At 41.7% G+C, this 25,758-nt stretch overlaps 1 protein-coding gene across 1 annotated transcript in view; it reads right to left on the minus strand.

Annotated features, from left to right (window-relative positions):
• itga11a (integrin, alpha 11a) overlaps positions 1–25,758 on the minus strand; it is a 74,892-nt gene that overhangs the window by 21,353 nt on the left and 27,781 nt on the right. The window contains exons 3-13 of the mRNA XM_080488709.1: positions 20,815–20,927; positions 19,305–19,396; positions 17,938–18,052; positions 17,659–17,786; positions 16,156–16,304; positions 15,921–16,065; positions 14,305–14,470; positions 13,747–13,817; positions 8,455–8,599; positions 6,616–6,764; positions 2,649–2,792 (exon numbers count right to left, since the gene is read on the minus strand). Of these exons, the coding sequence (XP_080344835.1) occupies positions 2,649–2,792; positions 6,616–6,764; positions 8,455–8,599; positions 13,747–13,817; positions 14,305–14,470; positions 15,921–16,065; positions 16,156–16,304; positions 17,659–17,786; positions 17,938–18,052; positions 19,305–19,396; positions 20,815–20,927 (1,417 nt within the window). The remainder of the gene's footprint in view (positions 1–2,648; positions 2,793–6,615; positions 6,765–8,454; positions 8,600–13,746; positions 13,818–14,304; positions 14,471–15,920; positions 16,066–16,155; positions 16,305–17,658; positions 17,787–17,937; positions 18,053–19,304; positions 19,397–20,814; positions 20,928–25,758) is intronic.

Below are 25,758 nucleotides of genomic sequence, written 5' to 3' on the forward strand. Positions count from 1 at the left end.
CTCTGCATGCATGTGCAGCGCCAACTCGTGGCCTGAGATGCTAACTACATCGCCATTTTCGTGTAAACGGACATCGTTCTCAAAGATTTGCTGCGTAATCACAAAACTTTTCTCAAGCAAAAAGGCCAAAATGATGCAATGTTTTCACTTGAAAAGTTGCTATGTAAACGTGACCAGAGTTTCATGTCGGCTACTCTTAAGAAAACTGTGTTAAAAAGTAAATCGTCTCATTGCAATTTTAATAATTTACTAGTTGTTTTGGTGGCCAGATTGGAGCCTCTTGCAGGCCAGTTTTGGTCCACGGGCCTTAATGTTTGTCACACCCCCGCCCTAACCCCAAACTGGACTTGAACCATGGACCTTCCCTCTACGAAATTATACTGCTAACCACTACAGCACTATGCAGCCACACTGACAGTGACATTTTTTAATTTTTTTATTTAGTTCATGTTAAGACAAGATTCTGTATTTCCACATAAATCTTTAACTCTTCCTGTTTGAAGCGAAATATCTGAAACATCTTGCGACACAAAAAGGAGGAATTTCACCAAAGAAGATATAAAAAAAAAGGCTTTGGTGTATTTATTTGAAGTTCTATTCTCAGCGAGCATAAAGTCAGATGGAAGATATCCGAGTCTTTGAAAGCGACTGCCCGACTGGAAAATCTCTGGAATAGAAGCGATCTGACAAAACGGAGCCAAAACACTTGAATCCATCAGTAGTCATGCATATCATTGCTCCACTTGGCGTCCCGCTCGGTCATACTATTTGCTTCAGGCAGACGGAACGTGAGCTCACTTGTTTTTTCAGTTGAACAAATGGGAGGGGAGTTTGATTTAGGAAGCTCGGCTACCTGACGTGTGCACATGTGACCAAGAGGGAGACCGATAGGTGAAGGTGGGGGTGGGGGGGGTTCACTACTGTTTAAATCCGAACCATATGACTTTTGTGAGGAGGCTATGAAAGGTCACCAGCAGTCTGCAGAGTGCGAAGAAGGCTTTATTTTCCACCAGCAGTCAGATTTCAGGTCGTTTTCTGCAGCGTTTGCATCGTATTTTGTTGAGCTTGTTGGCACTTGTCTTATATACGTTCACCTCTACATTTCCCTTTCCCTGCTATGGACGACAGGATTTTGTACATCTCCTTACTACAATTCATTGATCGTTCAGAATAGTTAGACAAGGAGTCTGCAAGCTTTGCCATGAAAAAAGAGGATTTTGTCACTTTCCACCAAATGTTATGAAGTTATTTATGTAGTTTTGCTAAACATACCGTCCAGACGTTCCACTACAAATTGCAATTAATTTGGCAGTTTAAGCTTTTGTAGTCATTTTTAGAAGTTTTAATCTTTTCAGGATATTTTAACTGATCCAGTTTGGTTGTTTTAGTCATTTCGACTTTTGACCACTTATTTTCTGGCCATTTTAACCATCTTAAAAGTTTGATAGGTTTTTAGTCTATTCTTGACCATTTCAAATATTTTGGCTACTTCTTTCTTTTCTGATTTGTTTTTTTTAACGGTTTGTAGTGCTTTTTACAAAAGCAATTTTAGCCTTTTTAACCATTTTAGCCTTTAACCATTTGAGTCTCTTTGGAAATAAGCCAGGTCTGCAAAGAATTTGTGGTAGTAATTGATTAGTTTCCTGAGAATACAGACAGTATCATCATGTATACGCTGCACCACAACAAAGAAACACTTTAAAAGTTTAAATTCAAGGGTTATTATGGCACTATTTCATGATAGCCTACTCAAGATGGAATTTGGTTGTATGTGGCCCCTGAACTAAAAAGTGTTTGTCACCACTGATATAGACCCTGGACTGACCACCAGTCCTTTACAGGACACACTCACACATACATTGAAGGCCATTAATTAACCTCAGATTTATGAACTGTGGGAAGAAACACAGAGAGAACTTGCAAACTCCACACAGAAAGGCCTGGTGATGTTTTTACCAACTCTGGCAGGCGGACGTTATGAATTTAAAGCATCCATTTTGACCACACAATACACTTTTTCTAATGAAGGAATCTAACCCATAAGTGATTTTCCAGAACGATCTTTTCCATAGCAACACCTGAATCAACTACACATTAACTGCCCGTGACGCGTGGCGTGCCGGTGCTGATTATGACAGACGGTTTTAATAATGGTGTTTGTGTTTTGTTTTTGGAGTTAAAGCTGCCACCTGTGTTGCGGTTTGGTGCGCAGCATATATCTGAATACCTTCCTCTCCGCCTGTTCGATGGATTCATAACAGCTGAAGACATTTATTATTCCAATGAGCAACGCAGGCCTGGGACTCCGGGAAATTTCCCTCTATTAAAAGAAAAGTTCTCGCCTTCAAATGCTTCAGTGGAAATGGGTTTAGAAAGGGCAGAATACTTTCCTCTTGAGTTCACTTGACACTTTCAATAAAGTCGGCACACTGGCATGGCGCGGCCTTCTCATTTGATCGACTCATTTCATCTGGACGGGTTCATGTGTCAGATGTCTGCCTGCAGCATGCCAGTGGGTTAACTGTGTCGCAGGAATGCAGCAGTCTGCCGTTACTGGACACTCGGGTGACCCATTTTCTGTGTCGTGGGATTGCTTTGAACGATATCTGTGTGCGTGTGTGTGTGGTGCATGGCTGTGAATTACGTACGTGCTCGGTTAATCTGTAGATGTAGACCTTTCCTTTCTCCAGGCCTCCACTGAAGAACATGGGAGCTGCCACCAACAGATTGTCAGTTATTCCGTCTCCATCGATGTCCACCGGGGCAATCTCACTGCCGTAATATGAACCAATCTGAAAGGAACAAAAGCCCCAATGATTAAATAAAACATGATGCTTCTTGTAGATAAATGTTACAAGGTTCATATGTGGAAAATGTTTTTTATAGCCCCAATGCCTTGAAAAGGGTATGTCTCGCTCTTGTACTCTGTGTTTTCTCTTCTTTGTACCTTCCAGCAGGAATCCCTGGATGGATGGATGGATGGATGGATGGATGGATGGATGGATGGATGGATGGATGGATGGATGGATGGATGGATGGATGATTGGTGTTGAAATAGATTCTATGAAAATTGATGGATAGTCAGATGATGTAAACTATGGATGTATGATGGCTGAATATATTGTACACAAATGGATGAGCTGAAGTACAGACAGATGTGGAAACTGATTGGTGAATGGATCAATTAATGGATGGATGATTGATGGATGATTTATGTATAATAATGGACATGTGAAGGTAAACCAAATGCTCTGTTGCTTCAGTGGAAGTCCTACACATGCAATATCTGCAGACAAGAGGCTGACCAGTCACTGCAGTGATCCGAACATCATCTATTGGCTCCGAGATCAGAAAGCATCTGCCTGTAAAAACAGATTCTGCTCCACAGTCGTAGGATCAAGAAAGAGAGTAAAAAAAACTGCTGTTCTGGATGAGCTGTTGCTGACAAGGTACATTGTAAGCTGCTGCAGGATCGCTTCAGGCCTGCAGCCTGTGAACAGCTGCCAGCCATGAGTGTAGCGGTCATTAACACGCCGAGCCACATACCCTCCAAATGATGACCGCTTCTAAACTTAGTATAAGTCAGACAGAGACCGAACCCAGACAGATGATTTATTCAAAGTCGTGAAGTTAAAGCTATATGACAACAGTTGGAATCTATTCTGAAAAGATAAACAGTAAAAAAGATGGCAATGCTTCCCACGCAGCGACTCGCGTCAACTGGAAACATCAGCGCAGTCTGTCAAGTTTATGTCATTTGGACTAAAGTCGTAAAGCAGTTTCTTCACCGAGCTCAAATTTCACAATGAAAATCCTGTTGGCGACCAGGCTTTTCCACTGCTGGGATCATTTTTCCAGACACAGTGTCTAATTTCATATGTTAATGATTGGGAATTATTACAATGCTTTCCAAAGTTAAGTATGCAGGATATGCTGCACAGTGAGACGTCAAAAACGGTGAAGGAGAAAGACAGAAGAGCCCATAAATCTTAAAATCTGTGTTAAACACTGTCCGACACCGCGTCCGGTCATTCTGTTTTTTATACATATTATGTAAGTTCATAAAAAAGGATCTACCAGGGAAAGAAGTTTGCTTTGTCTTTGAAGATGACTGAGTACTATTAAAGTACATAACCAGCACTTCTCAAACATAAAAGTCTTTGCTGACAAGACAAACGATGCCATGTCATCGGTCAAAGCAGAAACTATGAGAAATTGTGAGATAAATGTTATTTCAATGTGAAGTCATTTTATTTTTGTTTTTCTGAACATGTCTGAGTTTACTTTTTTTGACTGCATCTTTACTCAAGCACCACTTTGACTTGATGTTCAAGTCGTAGACTTCAAGTCAAACTGCCCATCCTGACCCATCGAGTGAGCAAACCCGGGCATTGGTACCCTGGAGCCTCTAGTTCGGATTTGTGACTTGCTTCAGATATGTATATCTCATCGTCTTTGATTTGTCGAGACCTGACAAATGAAACAACAGGCTGGAAGGGATGGTTTTAAAATGGCACAAAAGGACACCTCTGGCCAGGTGTGGTGGTCTGACAGGGTTTAGTTGTGGGAGCCTTGGTTGTTGTGGCAGTTGTTGGGCGATTTGGCCCAACAGAACTTGACAGCATGCCAACATTAAACCAACTTCAATGATGAATGCAAAAAGGACCATTCAATGGGGAAATGGCACTTGAAATTGCTGATGTGGAAACGGGACCTAAAATTCATTGATGTCAAGTAGAAGCTGATCAACAGACCAGACCTCCGTCTTCTATTGATCCGTGGTCCGGTTCTGATACACTGCTGATTTTTGGGGGTTTTCTTTGGGGGGGGGGGGCTTTACGGTGGTGCAAGTATGCAGCCTGAGACCAAACAAATCCATATTCCTATCAGAACGGGCAGGAATTTCAGCCATAAGGTATTATCACATTGTCAGAAATTAACCTGATTTCCTTCTTTGGACCACTTAAGATAAATACTGACCACTGCAGACCTGTGATACCTCACAAGGACTGCAGGTTTGCAGATGCTCTCTCCCAGTTCTTGTGAAACTCACTCAAATCCTCACACTTTTCCAGTTTTCTCCATCTCACATCAACTTTGAAGACGCAACGTTCCCCTTCAGCCTGATATATCCAAACCACCAGCAGAATCCACGATAAAGAGACGATCAGTGCTATTTCTTTCATCTGTCAGGGAATGTTTCATGTCCTAAACTGAGTTAAGCAAAGATTAGTTCCGTGTTGTATTTAAAGCCACATCTGATAGAATTCAACACATTTAGAGCACGACAACGCTTCATATTGTTCAGATGTTTTGTGAAAGTTGTACTGACTGGGCCTGTTGCACAAAAAGCTGTGACATGAGAATAACTTGCAAGACGTTGCTGCACAGCGACATTAAAGATCAGAGGAAAGGAGCTTTATTAGTGGCGGTGCAACTATTTATAACTATATTTTATGACATTGTTTGTTGTGTTGTGGTCTACTTAAAAAGCAAACATGAGGACTGCATCAGCGTGCAACTGGCACCGAGCGGAGGCAGCAGATCTGAATGATCTCAGCTCAACATAATGACCGTGGTTAGTTTTAGTCAGGCTCATTGGTGTTTGGTTAGTAGGCCCTGATTTAAACTACTGAAGCTAGAAAGTAAAGTTCATGGGAGCCATGAGATGCAGGTACAGTAAGGTCGTGAGGGAGAAGGTAAAAAAGGACAGTTTGAATGGTTTAGATGGAGAGTAAAAGTTCCACAATGTGATTGACACAGTTATGGCAGTTAAAGACATACGTCTTCAAACTAACCAAGGAGTGTCTTTGGCTAAACTACTCATGGTATAAAACTAGAGTAGCGTTGCCCGAGCCACAACTCAATCCTACAGCCTGTTTACACAACAACGTTTCAAGCGAAAATGCATTGTTATTTTGAATTCTCCTTTCAGAAATATTTTGCATTTACATGGCAAGTGTCACGGCGTGCAGGGGGAACCCAGGAGCAGACTCACAGAAATCCATAAAAAAAACTGAGCTTATTGTAGAATTAGTTGTCCAGAGGGTAAAAATCCAAGAGTCCAAAAACCGAAAAAATGAGAGAGCACACAGATAATGCTGGGGAGCAGGGAACGACAAATGGATTGTTATTACGGTGACTGTCCACTATAGAACTACCAAGTCCCAGGAGAATATGAACGGGGAGTCACTAGACTCTGGAGGCCGCCATGCGCAGTAACTGTGTTTCAGAAAAAGTGCATTTCCCCCCACAGACGGAGTTGAAAAGTTTTTGAAAAGTTATATTTTCAGTGACTCAGAGCACCGCTTTTGTGTAAACAGGCACACAAAACACGCTATTTAAAAATTTTCACTTTAAAAAGTAGTGCAAACGAGGCCCCGGCCTCAAACCGTCCTTGCAGCAAACTATAAGTGGAACCCCTATCAACCTTAATGTAAGACGAGTCAGGCCTAATGAACTATGAACATGATCATAAACTAATGAAGCAGCTTGGATAAAATGGTGAAACATCTTCCAAGACAAATAAAGTTGAAGAACGTCCAGTTGACCAGATCCAATCTGCACTGAGATGCTTCCCACCTGGACAAATGAGATTATGCAGACATAAAGTACCTGCTGGCCTTTGAGGGAGTGCAGGATGGTGAGGTTTCCCGAGTTCTTCAGGGTGAAGATGATGACTTTTCCGGTGTGGTTGAACCTCGGAGCTCCTGCTACGAGCAGCCGTCCGTTCCTGGCCGACACCACAGACGTCACAGTATAACCTGGTAATATCAAACACGCACACATTACTTAGAAATACTTGAAGAAAACTCAGTGAAGTGTATTGATTCAGACATTTGCATTATGAAGATTAAAGAAACCATAAAAAAAACCTTAAATGACCATTTAAAAAACGTTTTTCAGTAATATTCACAGCTGGATGTTCTGGTTTCTCAGGTTTCTCACATTTCTTCTTCTCTTTCTATTATTTCTTCGTTTCCCCCCCCAAAAAATTCCACTGACTTCTTGTATACTTTTCCACCACCTTCTCTCATCTTTCCCAGCTTTGACTTTCTCCATGCACGTCCAAAGTTATGCCTCCACCTCATATTACCATAGCGAGCAGAACGGCTTGCGCTGGCAACCCGGCGGATCAGCTCGGAGACAAACCGCTGATGGGAAAAGCAGAGGTCTGTGGTGTGGTGGAGTGGGACGGGGATGGACGTGATGGGAAGAAGCACTGGGTACGCTTTATGGAGACGGGCTGCAGCTCGGACAACTGGTGTCAAACCACAAGTCTTTTACTAGGAAGGCCGGACACCTCTTCACCAGCGAGAGGGATGTAATAAAGGCTCATGGACATGGAAATAAAAATGGCTTGAGGAGGACTTCAACTGTATTTCTTTCCTCTTTTAAACCACATTTGTAGTATTTTTAAGGGACAAAAAAAAAAAAGTCCATTTATCCTTCCATTCTCTCTACATCTTCATTCCACTGTGTTTTGTTTGGCCCTCTTATATATACAACAAGCAGCTGTGCTGCAGGCAGGAGCAGCTGTGGCTCTGTTGGTAGAGGGGTAGTCTCAATCGGATGGTTGCTGGTTCAATTCCTCATCTTCCCCGTCCACGGTTCGAAATTTCTTTGATCAAAAAGCAGTGGATGGATTGAGCGCCTTGCATGGCAGCTACCTCCTTTGGTGTGTGTGTGAATGTGATTAACAATGTATTCAATCAAGTGGTGAAAAAGTTCTTTATAAGTGAAAATCAATTTACCATATCTTTGATCGTGGCTCAAAATCTGTAGACTTGAGTGTGAGAGGTTCACAGGCAGGCATCGTCTTGGTCGTGTGACCGCAGACAGTCTGATCTTAATTTCTCATCTGCGTCTGCCACTACAGATGCTTACCTTAACTTATCAGACAATATGTATTCCCTTGGTAGGATTCTTTTTTTCTCACATCAGTGGTCAGTCATGGTGGGGGTCTGCTCAAGGATCTGCCCGTTGTTGGGATCGAACCTGCAAGTTTCTGATCCCAAGTCTCCGTAAGCGAAACGACAGTCAAAGCACACCGGCAACCAAAGGACAGATTCCCAAAAGAGATAAAAAGTTGGACCACGCTCTCAATCTGATTCCACACCGAGATTCATTCTTAATTAGCTCCATTAATTGATCTCCTGAAGTGGCGTACTTTGATGTCGTACAGGAAAACACATTTACTCTTCCATGAAGCAGGTCATAACCTCTGACACGGTGAAGAGCGTCATCGTGCAGTCAAACTTGCTGTTTACCAGAAGTTTATGGAATCTGCATGACAGAGTTTAGAATGTTGACCTTAAATCTGAAGGTATTATTGATGTTTATGTCTGGAATTTTATTTGGTTTGTTTTCACAAAAGACACTAAATCTAAATTATATATGTTACCTAATGCTCTCCGGTGCCCCCTGGAGGCCTATCAAACATATTTCACTTACCTAAGTAAGCCCCGTGGTTTTTCAGCTCTTCTGGAAACTCCTCAGCGTAGGACGACTTTGGGGGGACGACTTTCCCCTGACGGGTTTCTTTCAGAACGGCTCCGTTCCAGTCATAAGCCCCCACGGCGCCCACCAGGATCCCGTCCTGCAGGTGATATTCAGAGTCCGGGGTATGAGTGTGTTTGTGCCGCCTGGTGCTGCCCATGCACACACACACACACACACACACACACGCACACACGCGCGCACACACACACACACACACACACACCAGGGTAATTATTGTATATGATGACACTGGTGGAACACGAGCCCCTCTAACCACCACTGCAGAGCTCAGTCTGTGTTTCAGGCAGATTAATGATGGTGCGGTTCTACTTGTGGTGAAATGTTATCTTGGTAACAGTGAGAAACACAAACTTGAAACAAGGTTCCTTTCAGACTTCTTTATGACTTTAAAAGGACACGAGTTTCTACTCTCAGCACTGAACGAGTTTCATGCTGCTGAAGGATTTAATGAATAAAAAATTAAACACGTTATTGAAATAGGATCACAGGTAAGGGAGAACTGCTGGGCTCCAAAGCACGAGAAAGGGCTGTTTTCCAAAAGACGCTCATCCTTTTGCCATGTGAAACAATTTGAACCATTACATTATTCAAGAAGATGTCTAAGTGGAGGACGGGGGCCGAAAACCAAATGAACCAAAAATAAATGGATGTCAGAATGGGAAGAAGCAGCAACAAACTAGACTACTGACATGCAGTCAGTTCTGCAGCTTCACAGCAACAGCAACAGTTCAATCTCATTCAAAACACTTCACTCATTATGTTAGTGCAAATAACGACAAACTCCAAGTGTGAACAGGCAGACAAACTGCAATTAAAACATTAAAGGAATGCAATGAAAACAGTGCAAATTAAAGTTTCGAAAACTAAACTATCTAAACTACAATAACTGAGCAAACTGTGCAAATGATCACCAGCCTGAGAGGAATTATTTTAATAAATACATCGCTGTGAACGATGTGGTTGACATCAGTGCAAGATCAATGAGATGCTCCTCCTCTGGTAAACAGGAGTTTATCAAAAAGTAAAGTTCTCTTCACTGAAAAGATGCAGCAGATCTGAGACAGTTTTTACTTGCTGCAAAAGTAACTAAGTTACTTAAGGAAACTTAAACGTCACACATTTTGTTACTAATTTCATAATGTTCAGCAGTTACGAAAAACATTGACGATGGAATAAGAACAATTACTTAAAGATGCAGTAACTAAAAAAAGAAAAAGAAATGTTTCATTGTTTTGCTATTGAAGTTAGCATGGATTAGCGTGCTAACCAGCTAGCAGAGCTTGTCCAGTTTTATGAATTCAGCTTCGAGTCGGTCAAACAGCCTGAATATTAAACCGAAGAGAGTCTGCAGCTCTGACTGATTAAGAACCAAAATAAAATGAAGACAAGGTGTTTAAGAAAAAAACTAAAAACAACTCACTGCTGCCACCTAATGGACAAAAGTGGCAAGACCAGGACCAGAGCATCCAAAGACCAAGACTTTAAGGGACCAAATCAAGACTGAGACCTTGAAAATGTGAGACGAGTCTCGAGACCAAGACTGCTCTCCAGTACTACGACACTCCTGTCATTCCTTAAACTATACATACGGCACCTGTAGACTCCAGAAACTATTTGCAGACACTCTGAATCCCTTGAGTTTGAAGACAATTCTGTCACACCCAAGTTTAACAAGTACGGTATATCTTAGCGTTTTATTTACCCAGTTATTACCCACGTTGACTCAACCGTGCTCGCCATCGTTTGGCTTTAAAGTTTTGACAAATCAGAGATTGGAGGAGGGATAAACATCTTTTATCTGGCAGGGCAACCAGAAAAAAACAACAAAAAAACAAAAAGGCTTTGGAACTACTGTGTTAAACGACCACAACAAGCCCCCAATTAAAGTCCATATCTTCTTCTGATGATAAAGCTAAGACACGCACTCATACATAATAACAATGATAATCGAGGGTAAAGTCTGTCGTTAGAGCGCTACAAAACCCCGCGAAGTGACTTTTTAACTTGTCGTCGAACAAAGGAAACAAACCATCATGTGCAATTAGCTGCAGACACGAGAAGGGTTGAAGGAGGGATTTTATATATTCCACGGTTCACCATACTTTGTATCACTGACACTGTAATTGCAGGGTTACTCTGCCTAATGAGCTCTTTTTCTTTTTTTTACTCCTCCCGTACACAATATGCCAACAACACACTTTCCAGTGTTGGAGCGTATGCAGCCGTTCCGCTCACCACGTTTCGCACTACGTCACTCTCCAGCAGCAGTGTCGTGCCTCTGCGGTTATCTGTTTGGGTCAAAATGGTATCCATGGCAAATGAACGAAACCCCAAAACAGCTCATACTCATAAACCAGTGACCTATTTCTGCTGCTGCATGTACGGACATTTGCCTCGCTGGAGCCGGAGCCGGAGCTGTGGTTTGAAAGGAAAACACAGCAGTGGACGGGGGATATATACAGCCCCCCCACCAGTTCCTCCTCAATGGTGGTAAACACTGGAATCAGCTACTCAAATAAGATCTGAGCCGAACGTTTTGGCCGACATGAGACCTCAATGTTGTTTTTTTCGAGATGTTTGGTTATAGTCAACAAACAGCAGATGGAGAAAAGTGCAATGTATGCATCTGAAACGCAAATACTGAAACTTTCGTGTGCTTCGGAGCCGCTGGCTCGCTCTGTCCGGCTCACTGAGCTCATACTTTTCACTCTAAACTTTCACAACACACACATACGCTTTCCCACGCTAACTGAAAGCCTCGAGAACCTCCACCCTTTTGTAATTTATCTTCTAATCGCGACACTGCCCCCAAAGGTGACTGCTGGTACTGCAATGTTTGGTCTGTGAGCTTCAAGAAGACAAGCGGAATCCTTTCTGCAATGTAACAACTGTCAAAAACATAATACCCGCCAGTGATGTCATCATTTTGTCCTTTTACAATGTAATAAATCCATAATATTATAATGTGTCGATAGCTTATGATATTAGATCCATTATCATAATAACATTTTGCTAATAATTTAATAAGTTATTACATGATTGAAGTAGCTTTAAAAAAACAAACAACCTTTGAAAATGTAATAACTGCAGCCAATAACTTAATACATAAATAATTCTGCATTTCTCATGGCTTAACATGGATTAATTTGTCTTCATACCATACACTGAATTACTTTTATTAATCAGACACATTTATAAAACAGTATTTCCTCAGTAAAGAAAAAATAGTTTTTTTTCCAGGTAAAAAGGGAAATACTGAATTCTTCCAATATGTTTCATTTCTTTCACAAAACCAATCATCGCTCTTCCCGAAGTAAGTCCCACAAACTTACAATGACTGTTTTATCAACAATAGATATAGACAAAACCTATTTCTTTTCTTTTTAGTCTACAAGGAAGAACAAAGGCTGGAAAAAGCAGGTTTTAATGATAAATCGCAAATTTTTTTATTTGTTTACTCATCTCTCTTCTCGAAGTAACTGCACAGAAACTCTGCTTTTTACTTTTGCAAGTGTTTCTAAAGACCAGTACTTTTACTGGTAATTCAGTAATATGAAGTAAAGTAACAGAAGCAGATTTTCAGGTCTGACTCCTCGATTAGCTCAGAGACTGTGGGATCCCAAATGGTGGTAAACAGGAATGTGTCTTTGAATAAGCTTTAAGTTCAACCCAACGTGAAGTCTTGACATTTTGAGTTTGTGGCTGTTGGTGTAATTTTATCTAAATGAAACCTCTACAAAAAAAGAATTTTTTTTAAAACTTTCACTTTCAAACCAGCAGCTGTCAACACGTCACTTACTGTTTATGTCAGCCACTGAATTCAATATGTTTTGTTTTGGAGACATCTGATATCCTTCATTCAACCAAAGTTTATGACTCAGTGGGAGAGTTTAGAGTTATTTGTGAAAGATGATGGCAGCAGAAAACATTTACTTCAAGTTTTTCTCCTCAGAATTCTAGAGAAATGGTGCAAAATCACAATGTCCAAAAGGTATTTCATCATAATGGGGGGACATGTAGATCAGATTCCTCCATCCCTCCCTGCAGATGGAGGATCTGCATTGTATGCACAGCATATATGACATAAGCATCCCTCAGAGTTGGCCCGCGTCATATTCAGTAAAACCATCTGGTCCTCCGAGGGCTGTTTTTCTCCTTTTAAAGCCCCCGACATTCCTTCCAAGCAGTTCTCCTGCTTTCAGGTTGGTGCTGTCGAGCATCTCTGGAATCCGGCCTTGTGGACACAGTTTCCAGCCGCTCCTGCCACCCAGCTGCAAAGTCTGCCGTATATTTAAATATATTTATTTCTCCTCAAACAAATCACACTGTGAAGTCAAACTGGAAAAATTGAGGATCAGAAGCAGGGGTGTTAAATATAAGGCCCGTGGGCCAAAACCGGCCCTCAAGAGGCTCCAATCCGGCCAAACCACTGAGCAAATCGATATTTCAATGAAAACACTGATTTTTTTTGGGATAAATTTCTTAAGAGTAGTGGACGCAACACAACACTGAAACCCGAGCTGAGATATCGCAAAACAAGCAGACTAGTATGAGGCTCAAAGCCATGCTGTCAGGGAGAGTTTGTAAAAATACCCATAATGCAATCTCCTGGAAACTATGTTTTTTCAAGAAGTAACAGAATGGGGTTTCTTGGGGTCACAATTATGTCAGATGACGTTCTAAGGAAGACGGCAGACGCAGTTGAAACATGTCAGCAAGGTGAAAACCGTCTTTTTTTACTCGCTTCAAAAGTTACGCTATCTTATAGTAGGAAGCAACAACATGGTGATGATGAAGATGATTCAGCCGAAATGATTTTGGTCCAAACAGGAGTCGGTAAGAAAAGAACGAAAATCAACAATCTGGCAAAAAGAGCAGGAACAGTGGAGGAGAAAGTGTTTTATCTTCTTCCTCCAGCTCACCTGCGACTCTCTGCACTTTATTGCATTGAAAAACCTTCGAGGAAGTTAAAAAAAAGAAAAGAAAAAAAAAGCTGCCTCCCTGATCTGTCTCCCGTGGGAAGAAGTGGTGTCTTATTTCCCATCGCTGTCTGGCCGAAGTGGAAAAAAAGCCTGTCTGCGCCGTCAGCGGCTCCTAAATCAGGATGAGCTCAGCCTCTGAGGGAACGTGCAGGAACCTCAGGGTGGAGGGCAGGGCGACAAATGGCAGGTTGTGGAGGGAGGAGTCGGCAGAAGCTCTGACAGACGGGAGAGTGGGACTCACCTCCACGTGGTGAGAGGAGAATCCGGCCTGAGACATCTGGAGGCCAAACGCCGTCCCGTTCTTACTGGTTCCTGTGGAAACAAATCAGGCTTCAGGCGTGTTCAGCCGCGGCGGCAGCGGAACGTGAAGGATGGCGCTGGAGGCTCGGAGAGCTCACATCCAGAAGATTTAACACATATTACTTACAGCTTTAGCAATTTAGCGATTCAGGGCCGATGTGCATCGTGGACTTGACCCGTTTTTACATTCTATAATCTTCCTGAGTCAAACCAAGATCAAACTTGACATCAGCTTAATAATTGTTAATACGGTGAGTCTCTAGTAAAAAAAGTTGTGTTTTCTACTGTTTCCTCAGAGACGGGGCGTTTTCAAAAAGTTGCGTCTTCAGTGAATGGATCCCCAAAATGCTACAAAGGTTTTCGTTTGAAAACACTGTCAAGTAAATGAGGCTTTAATCAGTTCTAAAGATGAGGGTTTCTGTGGGGGTTTGAACTCAAATTATTCCAGTTTTGAACATTATTTTTTTTTTTAAAACAATTCATAATTTTCTTCTCAAACCTTCCAAACTGAAGATGCGCTCTCCGAGAGCGTCCACGATGTCTTTCAGCGCCGACTCGTCCGTCACGTTGAAGAAGTGTTTGTCGTCGGGGTCGCTGGCGATGTACTTGATCTCATTGAGGAAAGCCTCGGGATTGATTCCTCTGCGGTTGTAGTAGCCGAGGACCTGAAAGGAGAAAATAAAAGAGTGTGTGTGGACGCGATGCAAAACAACATGACACAATAAGCGGTGTGTCACTAAGAATATCATGCCGTGAGATGAATTAGCTCCAGTCTCACAAAACCGACAAGGAAACGGTAAATATTTCAAAGAAAACATTGACACAACATGAGATATCAGGGATGCTGCCATGAAAGCCAACTACCTCATTGCTAACAGGACTCAAAGCCTCAAAGCCTCAAAGCCTGAAAGCCATGCTGTCATGGACAGTTTGTAAAAACACCCATAATGCAACAGCTGTAGGACAATTAGTCGGACATTTCCCTTTATTTTGCACCAGAATGTTTCATTAAAATTGCCTTTATGTTGAGATTTTCTGTACTAATTGTTTGTTTTTATGAAAACACAGTCATTTTAATCCCGTATTCGTTACGCCATAACAAAGAAAAACTTCAAATGTAAAGGTTATTTTGACACCATTTTACCACTCCAGCCCACAAGAGATTAAATTGTGCTGTTTGTGACCCCTGAACTAAAATAAGTTTGTCACCAACGACGTAGACAATCTTTGATAAAAAAAATTAAAGTTTTAAGACAAAATTGTTAAAAAATCTGTGATTTTGATCAGAACAATGACTGTCAACATACTTTAACACATGTTAATGGAACATAATGAGAGTGAGTAGGATTACGAGTTATAAAATTCTAAAGGGTTAATTTTAAAGTGTTAAATAAAAAGAACTTGTAACTCCTGACATGGCATGAAAACATTTAATTTAACATTTATTGCATAATCAAAATGTTTCCATCTACATGTGTTACTTCTTCCAAAACCAGAAAAACTACACAGTTTCCACCAGGTTTTTTTTTTTTTTCTTTTTAATTCAACACTTTATAGTTGCACGAGAAAACCAAAATCTCACACACACATTTCAATGCGGACACAGTGCATGTATTGTGGACTGAAGTGTCAACCAGCATGATAAATCTGTCGCACTTTAACAGCCTCATAACGTCCCAACATGAACACTCTTTGGTTTTCTCCAATTCCAGTTGGTTGTGAACCAAATGGCTTGAGATTATCCCCTGGTGGGGGCCTGCTGCCGGCGGTGGAACAAACCAAAGGCCTCTGTGGCCTGGAGGAGATCATTTACACCTTTTAACTGCACTTCCACTGAGTTTTAACTGATCCCCATCAGGTCACCTCGTTATGCTGCAGAGCTCAAACTCAAAGCTGGACTATTCCAGCATAAATTAGGAGAAGTGAACGGTCTTTACTTAGATTGAACATCGGTTCAAATTGCAGTTTCCAAAGTGCAGTTTCCAAACCTGAACAATCTACTCTGGACCAGCCGCTGGCCCACAGTTCAATCAGAAATGTAAATTCAACATCCCCCAGCTGCAACTTGCTCATTAAAGTGATGTTGCAGTTGTGTTTAGAGGGCTGAGGACTCACAGCGATAGCGTATCGGGTGATGCCGTCCTTCTCGCTGTCCTCGATGGCCTGCTGGAGGTCGGCGCTGTCGTGCGACTCTCCGTCGGTGATCACGATCATCACCTTCTTGGCTCCCCGCCGGCCGCCCTGTTTGAAAGCCTGCGAGCTGTGGGACAACGTTCCAGCTCCGTCAAACCGCAGCGCTGACGTAACCCGGCTGGTTTTTTTGGTGTTTTAATGAATGGAAATAATGTACCGCGCTATGTTGATGCCAAGAGCAGTGTTGGTCTCCTCTCCTCCCCGCTGGTTGATGCTGCGCGCCCGTTTCACCACTTCCTCCACTGATTTATAGTCGCTCAGTCGGAATTCGTGGACCACCTTCTCTCCGTACTGCACGACTCCAACCTGCGCAGAAAAACACGAGGACAGTCATCAATGCTGAATATATCTCGACTGTAACCGCTGTCGGGCCTGTTTGGCTCCGCCCACCCTGATCAGAATCTCTCTGAGCAGGTTAACATGAGCCAGTTGGTTCTGATATGCTGCAATGCAGCGAGACACAAATTTGGCTTTGATGGTATTCATGGCGGATCTCCTACACGCTACGCTAGCTTCTAATTTAATGGTTTAAGTTCAATTCTAGCTGTTTTCTTATTTTTCTATTTGAACCCTTACCTTTTTCTTGATGAATTCCACATGATTACCGTATTTTCTGGACTATGAGTCACATTTTTATTCGATGGTTTGGCTGGTGAAGCAACTTACATATGAAACTATATCTGCATACAATCTGTGACCACTAGTTGTCACTGTATGACAACAGAATGCTGCTACAGCGCCAGAAAAACCTACAATACAAAGATACATTTAACACATATTAAAGTACCCAAGAAAAAACATAAACAGAGAGAAATCTGTGGAGAAAAGCAGAGGAACTGTTACAGCGAAGGTTAATCGTGGGGTAAAAGTACAACAGAATAAATTTACTTAAGGTTCTGGAACAACAGTTGATAGACCTGGTTTACCAACATATACATTTGGACACGGACAAAGAAAAGTTCTTATTCACCAGTAATATTTAAATGTTTTTTCATGATGATTTTTTTGACAATTGCGATTTGTAGTCCAGAAGATAACAGTATTCTTTTTGGGGCTCTACAAACTCTGTAAAAGTGCCTTGAAATAACTTTGTAGTATTTGGCGGTATAGAAATAAAATTTAATTAATACATCCCTTGCCACCTGGTTTGTCCTCTCGTCTTCACTTTCAGCCTTTTCACCCAGTCGATGACAGGAATTGAGATTGTTCCACTTTGAGACATTTTTAGGACTCAGTCAGTGTGAAGGCCTTAAACCTGATCCCTCAAAACAAGTTCTTCAAACATCTGCACTCAGTCCACAAACCTTCTTGTCTGAATTCCATGTATTTGGTCTGCTTTAGCACTTGTCATGAATATATTCTCTGGAGGTTGGCTCTTTGTTGGGATAGCAAGTCCACTGTGTCATCCTGCTCTCTCTGAATTCTCAAAGATCAATCAATCATAATTAGGCAGGTGGTCTTAATGTTATGGCTGACCTGTCTATGTAAAATGAATAGGGATTCAGTGAGAGGCAAATTCACCAATTTTACTTGATAGAATAAGTTGTGCACACCTCAATATCATATCTTCTGTGCCATTTCTTTAACGTTTAAGTTTAGACACAGTGTGCTGGATCTACCGATTTCTCTCCGTTGAGGTTTCACTCCTTTCTTTTCTCACCTGTATTTGACCTGGTCCAATATGGAACTTCTGCAGGACGTTGATGAGAAAAGCCTGAACTTCATACCAGGGGTAAATGGAGTTGGATCCGTCCAGAACGATCACGATGTCCATATAAGTTTCACACCCTGGAAAAAGAAGTGCGAAGAGATGAGCTTTAATCAGCAGCACACATGGAGGAAACCAGATGTTCCCGACCGAGGGAATAATGAGCGAATAAGCCCCCGATGTTAACATTGATGAATCTCAGGGTGTTTTCTTTTTTTTTTTTAAGCTCACTCTGAAATGCCGGGGCGATCGTTCTGGAGAACTTGAAGCTGGCGTTGACTCTGGAGCAAATCCCCGTGCTGTAATAAGAGCTGCCACACTCGTACGACCACAGTGGCCCACAGGCCTGGAGAAGGGGGGGGGGGGGGGGACGGACGGACGGGGGGAAGAAGCTTTTATTACACATCATTTTCTTTTGAAAGTATGCAGAACACCAACAAATTGCAGTAATTTGGAAGAAACACTGAACTATTGTAATATTCTAAGATGATGCTGTGTATTTCCTCAGGTCATTCACGATAACGTGCTTTAAGGACACATGGTTGAGCAGTGGTTTGCACTGGTCACTGTCACTCTGAGATTCTTCTGTGTGAAATCTGCATGTTTTCCATGTGCATGTTGGATAAGATTCTTCCACAGTCCAAAATCATGGATTTGATGAGCAGTAGAAAGTCTCAACCTCCGGTACTCTTAATAAATTTGTAGAAGAAAAGATAAATAAATAAAATAATATATTATATGTATGTTTCCAATTTGCTTTGTGGTTTGGTTATTTGGATTGGAGCCTCTTGCGGGCTGTTTTTTGGCCCACAGGCCTTATGTTTGACACCCATTCCTTGAACTGAATTGCACCATGCTTCCAGGCTTCATAGCTAAACCCAGTGTAGAACAAAACACTCGCTTCATGCAGTGTGACAACTCCTGTGAAGACAGCAGTAATTGAACAAGCGTGTAATCAAAAGAAATTCTTGAGGGATTTTCCATTTTTTTTCTGTTCACATCACTGCGAGCTTCACAAATAAGTTTTTCTGCAGCAGCACGCCGTTCCTGTGCATCACGACAGTTATATATAGAATGGGGTAGTGGTTAGCGCTCTTGTCTCGCAGCAAGTTAATCCACGATGTGAGGCACTGTTTACATGTAAAATGTTTCAAGTCAAAATCGCTTTTTGTGTTTTTGCTTCACAAAGGTTTACACAGCAAGATTTTGAAAACAATGTCTGTTTCCATAGAAACGGCAGAAACACTTACGCTGATGTAGTATGGGCATTTGTAGTGACAGACAACAAAGTTGTCCTGAGTCCCAGGAGAGTATGGACTGGGAGTCGTGACACTCTGGCCCTGTACGTAATTTTACTTTTTTCCAATTCTGAATTTTATTAAGATTTTCACCTTTTTCTGTTTCTGCCGTTTCCGAGGAAATGGACGTTGTTTTCAGCGCTGTGTAAGCACAAAACCTCTCCGACACAAAAAGGCAAAAAAGGTGAGATTTTAATCTAAACTGTTGTCTTTGTGAATGGGGCCGAAATGTCCCGTCGGTTTGCAGTCAGCCTGCCCTGCTAGGTAAAGTAATATAGAAGATGGATGTACGGGACTCACCACAAAGCTGTTGTCCTTTGGGTTGGATGTGAGCGTCATTCCCAGCCTCATCTTGTCCTTTCGTTCTGACACGTTGGTCAAAGATATCCTTCCTTGAGAAAAAGTGAATTTCAGAGGATCTCTGCGATCATACACATAAACCTAGCACAAAAAGTAAGAACATGTGTGTTTGGTGGATCATTTCTTTGTTAAGTCTTCTACTAGTGGAAAACCTGTTAAAAATACACCTTGTAGGAGCCTGTAATAAGTTGTATTCATGTTCTGCATGTCAACACGACATTGAGCCAGTCAGAGGAGCTCTGCTGCCCTTGATGACTTCCCCCCCTTATAGATGCCAGCAGCGACCGTCACAAAGTGTGTTGAGACAAAGACAGTTTAGATAAAAGGTAGCATAACGTAGGAGAAGAAGAACAAAACAAGCTCAGAGATTAGGTATTATGAATTTAAAGCAAGAGGACATATCCTCAAGTTTTGGTTCCTTTATTCTGTAATTGGGCACATTTGCCAAAAATTTGGCCAAATCTTTTCTCACGCAATCCCATAGCTCCACAGATCCTCCAAGATGACCATGTTTGTCCCAGGAGAGCGGGATTTATCTGAGACGCCCTCCGAGACTCAGGAATGGAGAGGAAGGAAAGACCTGCCAGCGGGTTTCAACCTCAACCCCATAGAACATTTTCATGTCAAAGTGACCACAACAACCACGTTGGCTGATTCTGGCCAGATGATGGATGAATCCCGTAATCAGGCTAGCACCGTTATGAGACTGTTGAGGCTCATTGGATCCTCCAAATGCTGCTGAAGCTCTCGATTGTTCCAGGAAGAAACTGTTAAAGTGCCGTTACGTCTCTCTTCTTCATCCAATCCACCAAACAAGAGTCAGTAGCAAAGAAAAGCTGATTGGGAGAGAAGATTTGACCAATTTTTCACACTTGTCCGGCAAATGCATGTTTTTTTTTAATAATAATGTGGAGGATAATCAGGCTTGTTGTGTGACTTGTGATGGACTGACGACCTGTTCAGGTGAATCCTGTCCTTGCTCATAGGATGGATGGATGGATGGATGAATATCAGACTTTCCAATGCTATAAGATTTATTTCCAAGAACAATCTACCAACATGTTTACATAAGAACACGCTACCCCCCCCACCCCCACCCGTCTGGAATGTGAGGTGAATCAAAGCAGCGTCAACATCCGCTCATATCTTTACCTGACCGACACTTCATGTGCAGCCCGTGTGAAGCAGCACGCAGTAAAACGTGCGGTGAAAAGCACATGTGGAAATGTATATAAACCATTAAGAAAAATCATAAAAGGTGGAATGGCTGGTTTGGTGCCCACAGAACTGTCTGGCACATGTCGCCAACATGCTCACAGACATCCACGCTGGAAGGAAGCAATATAAACAATGATACGTTACATGCAGTCACGTGCATCCAGATGTTGTGCATCCTTTTTACAGTGTGTGGTGCATCCTGTGATGCCCCAGCGGTTTGGCGGTACTGTACCTAAGTTGAGCTTGGAGCAGCCGTTTCCATTGATTCGCCTGCTCAGTGAGCATTTGTAAACATCCCCCGTCTGGTATGGGCCGTTCATTTCATACGGAGCGCCCACCAACAACCTACAAATACACACAAAGCACAAGTCATAATCAAAGATCTGTATTTGGACAATTCTGAGAATATCTTTCCATGGATTCTGGCTTTCTGTTATCCATGACTCAGACACATGGCCTCACTGAGAACATTGCAAACCTCCACTTTCCTGGTAATTAACTATGAATACGAGGTTAGAGGTGCTGGATGGGATTCAACACAAAGAGTTCCACACCGTTCCTGGATGCACAACTCGTCCTCTCCAGTGAGTCATTTTTATTATTCCGGTTAATATTCACAAATTAGCTATAATATCATGTAATGTGAAAAACACTGATTATCTATTTATAATTGCACCTGTTGAGATAATATTTTGTCCTTAAAGTTGCTGTTGATGTAGAAGTGTGAGGTGTTTCTGTCAGGGTAGACGATTCCCAGAGAGGGTTGAAAATATTCTAGGTTAGAAGCAACATAAAGAAACTCACTTATACACTCTGCAATAAATACACAAAAACAATATGTTGGGAAACCCCCTTGTTGGCGCTTAGTAGTGGCTGGAAGCGGACACACTAAGGGAAGGCTCACAATTGTTCTGTCATCAATGTAAACCACTCAACTTATATCGGCCTCACACTTTCATAACATCTTAAGTTATTAAAAGAGCCTGCAGAGTATCTAGAAAAGCCCCTGCTAACAGGGTGTTCCTGGTTCCTGGAACTGGGGAAGGTCATATACAACCAAAGCTCACTGCTGCAAGTGGTAAAAGTTCAACAGGATTTAAAAGATCTGCGGCTTCTTCTGCACCGTTTCCCGACAGTGAAAAAATGGAAAAGGTTGCGTTTTGGGTGTCTGTTTACATGGCGATGGTGCTGGGAGCCACTGAAAACACAACTTTTTTTCAAAATGGCTCCTAAGGTGGAACTTCTCAACAAAACCTGACTCTGTCTCTGTGGAAACGGGGGAACATGTACGTTTTCTGTCATACTGCTACTGCACATGCGCACCACGGCCGTAGTAAATCTTCTGCACATGCTCAGTAGATGCTCAGTTGTCTGTCCATATAAAATGTCTGTGCACTCGCCATAGTTAATGTTTGCAGTGTAACGTTCTCTGTGCATGTGTGTGTGTGGTTTCATTACACAAACATCAACAGCACCAACACGTAGCCTGGCGTGTGAACTACATCATTTTCATTGTTTCTGCCAATTACATGGAAAAGGACATTGGTTTCAAAAAATTGCCGTGTAAATGCGAAACCTTTCTGAGAATAAAATGCAAAAATTATGCGTCTTCACTTGAAACAGACAGGTGTTAGGCAGGTGGTCATAATGTTATGGCTGATTGGTGTATCCCACCGACTTACAGACGCTACGATAAAGAGTCAATCGCAACTATCAAACACACCCCTGGACTGATTCAAGTCACACCTCAGTTAGTTAGATCCCAGCCATGTCCACCCTTCTCCGGTGTCCCCCACGGCTCTATATTAGGCCCCATCCTCTTCATCATCTAGCTCCTCCCCTTTGGCCATATTTTGGGCAAATTCAATAGTCAATTTCACAGATAAGTGGAATTCACAGTAAATGCCTGAACATTTTTTAATGTTATTACTACTTTTAAGTGTATTTTAACATATTCATTGTGTACAGAGACCGTGATTGCGCTGAAAGGCACTGATAAATAAAATGTATTATTATTATTATCATTATTATTATGATTAAATTTAATGAAATCTTTAGCTGCATAATGACATTTCATTAGCACAGCAGCAGTTTTTGATACACAAGTTACAAGATCAGTTGCATTAATCATGCATATTCAGATTTGTCCACTCGAGTCAGTCACGAGCGAGTCTGCTCAAGGAAACAGCATGAACTAATGAAGTCACTTTGATAATTGGGAAAACCTCGTAAAACACACATGAATAAGGCCACCTGCTCCAATAGCTCTGAGAATTATTCAGCTGACGATCCAAAACACTGAAAACAAAAAGTGCAGGATGAAGACGTGAAAGTTTACAAAGTCGTGGAAATCAGGGAATTATTAAGTTATCATCATTTATCCGGAAGCGAAACCCAAAATCAGACCGATTCACTCAAAAAAGAGAGGAAAAAGCACGTATTTGATCATCACTGAGGCACCTCAATCAAAGGTGTCATTTATCTTCCAGACACAAATGGTGTCTCTGAAACTGTGAAATTGAAATAAAAATTCACAAAACTGATTAAAAATGTGTGCAATCAGGTAATTGCTGATGCACGAAAGTCACCAGGTTTTTGGCCTCAAGGGATCATGAATGTGTATTTCTTGGCGAGTCTGAGAAATATTTCAGTCTCTAACAACAAGGCATCAGCCAAGGAATATAAATCACCAATAATATATGATGGTTGTATATAAAACGCTAAAAGCAGGTGCCGAACCTCTGCAGCTGGGAGTCGCGCTCATGGTTTCCATGCACTCCCAACTCTGAGGTTTCTAAATCTGCCAGTCACAGCTGAAATGATACTTTGAGGGAAATCACAGAGTTCGTGACGGCTGCCAGACTTTTGAAATAAAGAAAGAGGATTGCGGCCGTCTGTGACGGCTGCAGGATCCGTACATCTGCTCAGAGCTGTGAAGTGAGAGGCATTCTTCGCCGGTGACGTCGGGATCATGAGGAGTCAGTTCTGCACTTGACTTCACAGCGAGTTTCCGTTATGTCGGGGGTCTTAGTGGCCTCTTCTTCTGGATGCTCCCTTCAGGGGTCACTACAGTGGATCATCTGCCTCCTCTACTGTTCAATTAACCATTTTCAACGCTGTTTACGTGACGTTTCATATGAAAATGACTCGTTTTTGCCTTTAACTTTCAGAAAAAAATTTGCATTTACACAGCAACATTTTAAATCCGATGTACAGAAGCAGCAGAAATGCTTAAAACAATGCAGTTAGCATGCTAGTCACCAGTGGGTGCTGTCGGTTGTTTTTGTAATGAAACCACACAGGAGTGGGGAGAACAACACCCTCTAAACATTAACTATGGCAGCAAACAGACATTCTAGTGTTTTCAGTGACTCCGAGCATTGCTGTGTAAACCGACACCCAAAACGCAACTAAAGCTTTGACTTGAAAATGTGTGAAAAGGGCCTGCATGTCCTCACTAGTTCCATCAATCTTTGAAGTAATCCTCTTATTTATCTTCATCGATTGGGTTTTTAAAGAAACTGACATGTTGTACAGAATTGCATGTCGTACCCTTTTATTTATTTATTTATTTTAAAGGTAAAGGTGGAGAAATCCGGCCACTTATTAAAAAAAGTCTGAGCCCGAGTGTCGCTAACTTTACTGGATAAACTGAGAAATGAATCTTTTCCTCCCTGATGAAGTGTAGGAAGTCTGCTCTGTCCAGGCAGTGTGAGAGGGAGGTTGAGTTTATTTCCAGGTGATCAATATTAGCTGTCTGGACAATGCATTAATAAAAATCCTCTGGTGGGAAGATAGTGAAAAGTAAGAATAGTGAGAAACTCACTCCCCTATAACGTCTCAGGAAAAAGCACATCTGTCCTATGACTGAAAATCAAGGAACTGAGTCAGAAAGAGTTAATCCAACATTCAACAACCTTGCGATTGAAAGACGACTGCCAAATAACCCAAAGTCATGTTTCAAAATTAAGCATTTATGAATCCTGTTTAGTATGCCAGTCTAATCCAGAATGTCTAGCCCAGCGTATCTGCCCAAAAAGTCTTTATAAAGTCAAGTGGTTGTGAGCACAATAATGATCAATTATGTGCATTTTAAGGATGTAATGTCGAGGCTTCCATTTAGCCAAACCACAGAGCAGATTGTAAAAATGTCATCGATCATTTCAGAAATCATTGATTTTTGAAAGACATATTTCATAAGAGTAGCAGGCACAACACAACACTGAGACCAGAGCTGAGATATCAGCAATGCTGCCAGGAAATCAAACGAGCATTCGCCTCCAAGCCTTGCTGTCAGGGTGAGTTTGATAAAAACACCAATAATGACATGATGTTGAAATAATAGTCATTTTCTATCTGATAGGTTGAGAAATTATAGACATTCTCATCACGTATACTGTGGACCACAACAAAGAAAAGCTTTAAAGTGTAAACCTAAAGATTACTACGGTACTATTTTATCAGGTCGGCCCACTCGAGATAAAACTGAGCTGTGTGTGGCCCCTGAAATAGAATGTGTGACCCTCCTGACATAATGGATCATCTTTTATCCAATATATCCACTATCTCTCCTCTGCACTTGTCCAAACCCTCTCAAGCTGATGTGTCCCTCTGATCTCTTCACTTTTAATTTGTCGATCGTCCTCATTCCCAATGAAAACGTCAATATCCTCAATATCTGTGGCTTGTCCAGCTCAGCCTCACGTCTTCAATCAAACGTCGATTGAGGGCTTTAAATGACTTTGTGTGAGAGGTAATAGAGGTCAGCTGTTTTCAAGACATAAAAATCTAAAAGCAAAAACTGTAACTCAACTGTGAATGACAAGAATGTGGTTTAACCCTTTAATTCCAAAAGTATGCAAACTAATATCCCCTTTAAACAACAACCTCTTCAATGAAAACAGAAAAAACTTTGCTGCATTTTGGCTGTCCGCTTTGGGAGCCACTGAAAACACAAGTTTTGGAAAACGGCTCCCAAAGTGCAACTTTTCGAAAATGCTTGACGGGTAAACAAAAAACTTTTCTCTAAAAAGCACAAAGAAATGATGCAACATGTTGCCGCGTAAACGGTGCATGGAGCATTTTACTGTATGATTTGTTAATTCTCATTAAGTTCTGTAGGTTTTTGGGCTCATCGTCATGCAGGTGGGAAAGGATTTTCTATAAACAGGAGCAA

Source organism: Lipophrys pholis, assembly GCF_963383615.2.
Source record: "Lipophrys pholis genome assembly, chromosome: 2".
NCBI lineage: Eukaryota > Metazoa > Chordata > Actinopteri > Blenniiformes > Blenniidae > Lipophrys > Lipophrys pholis.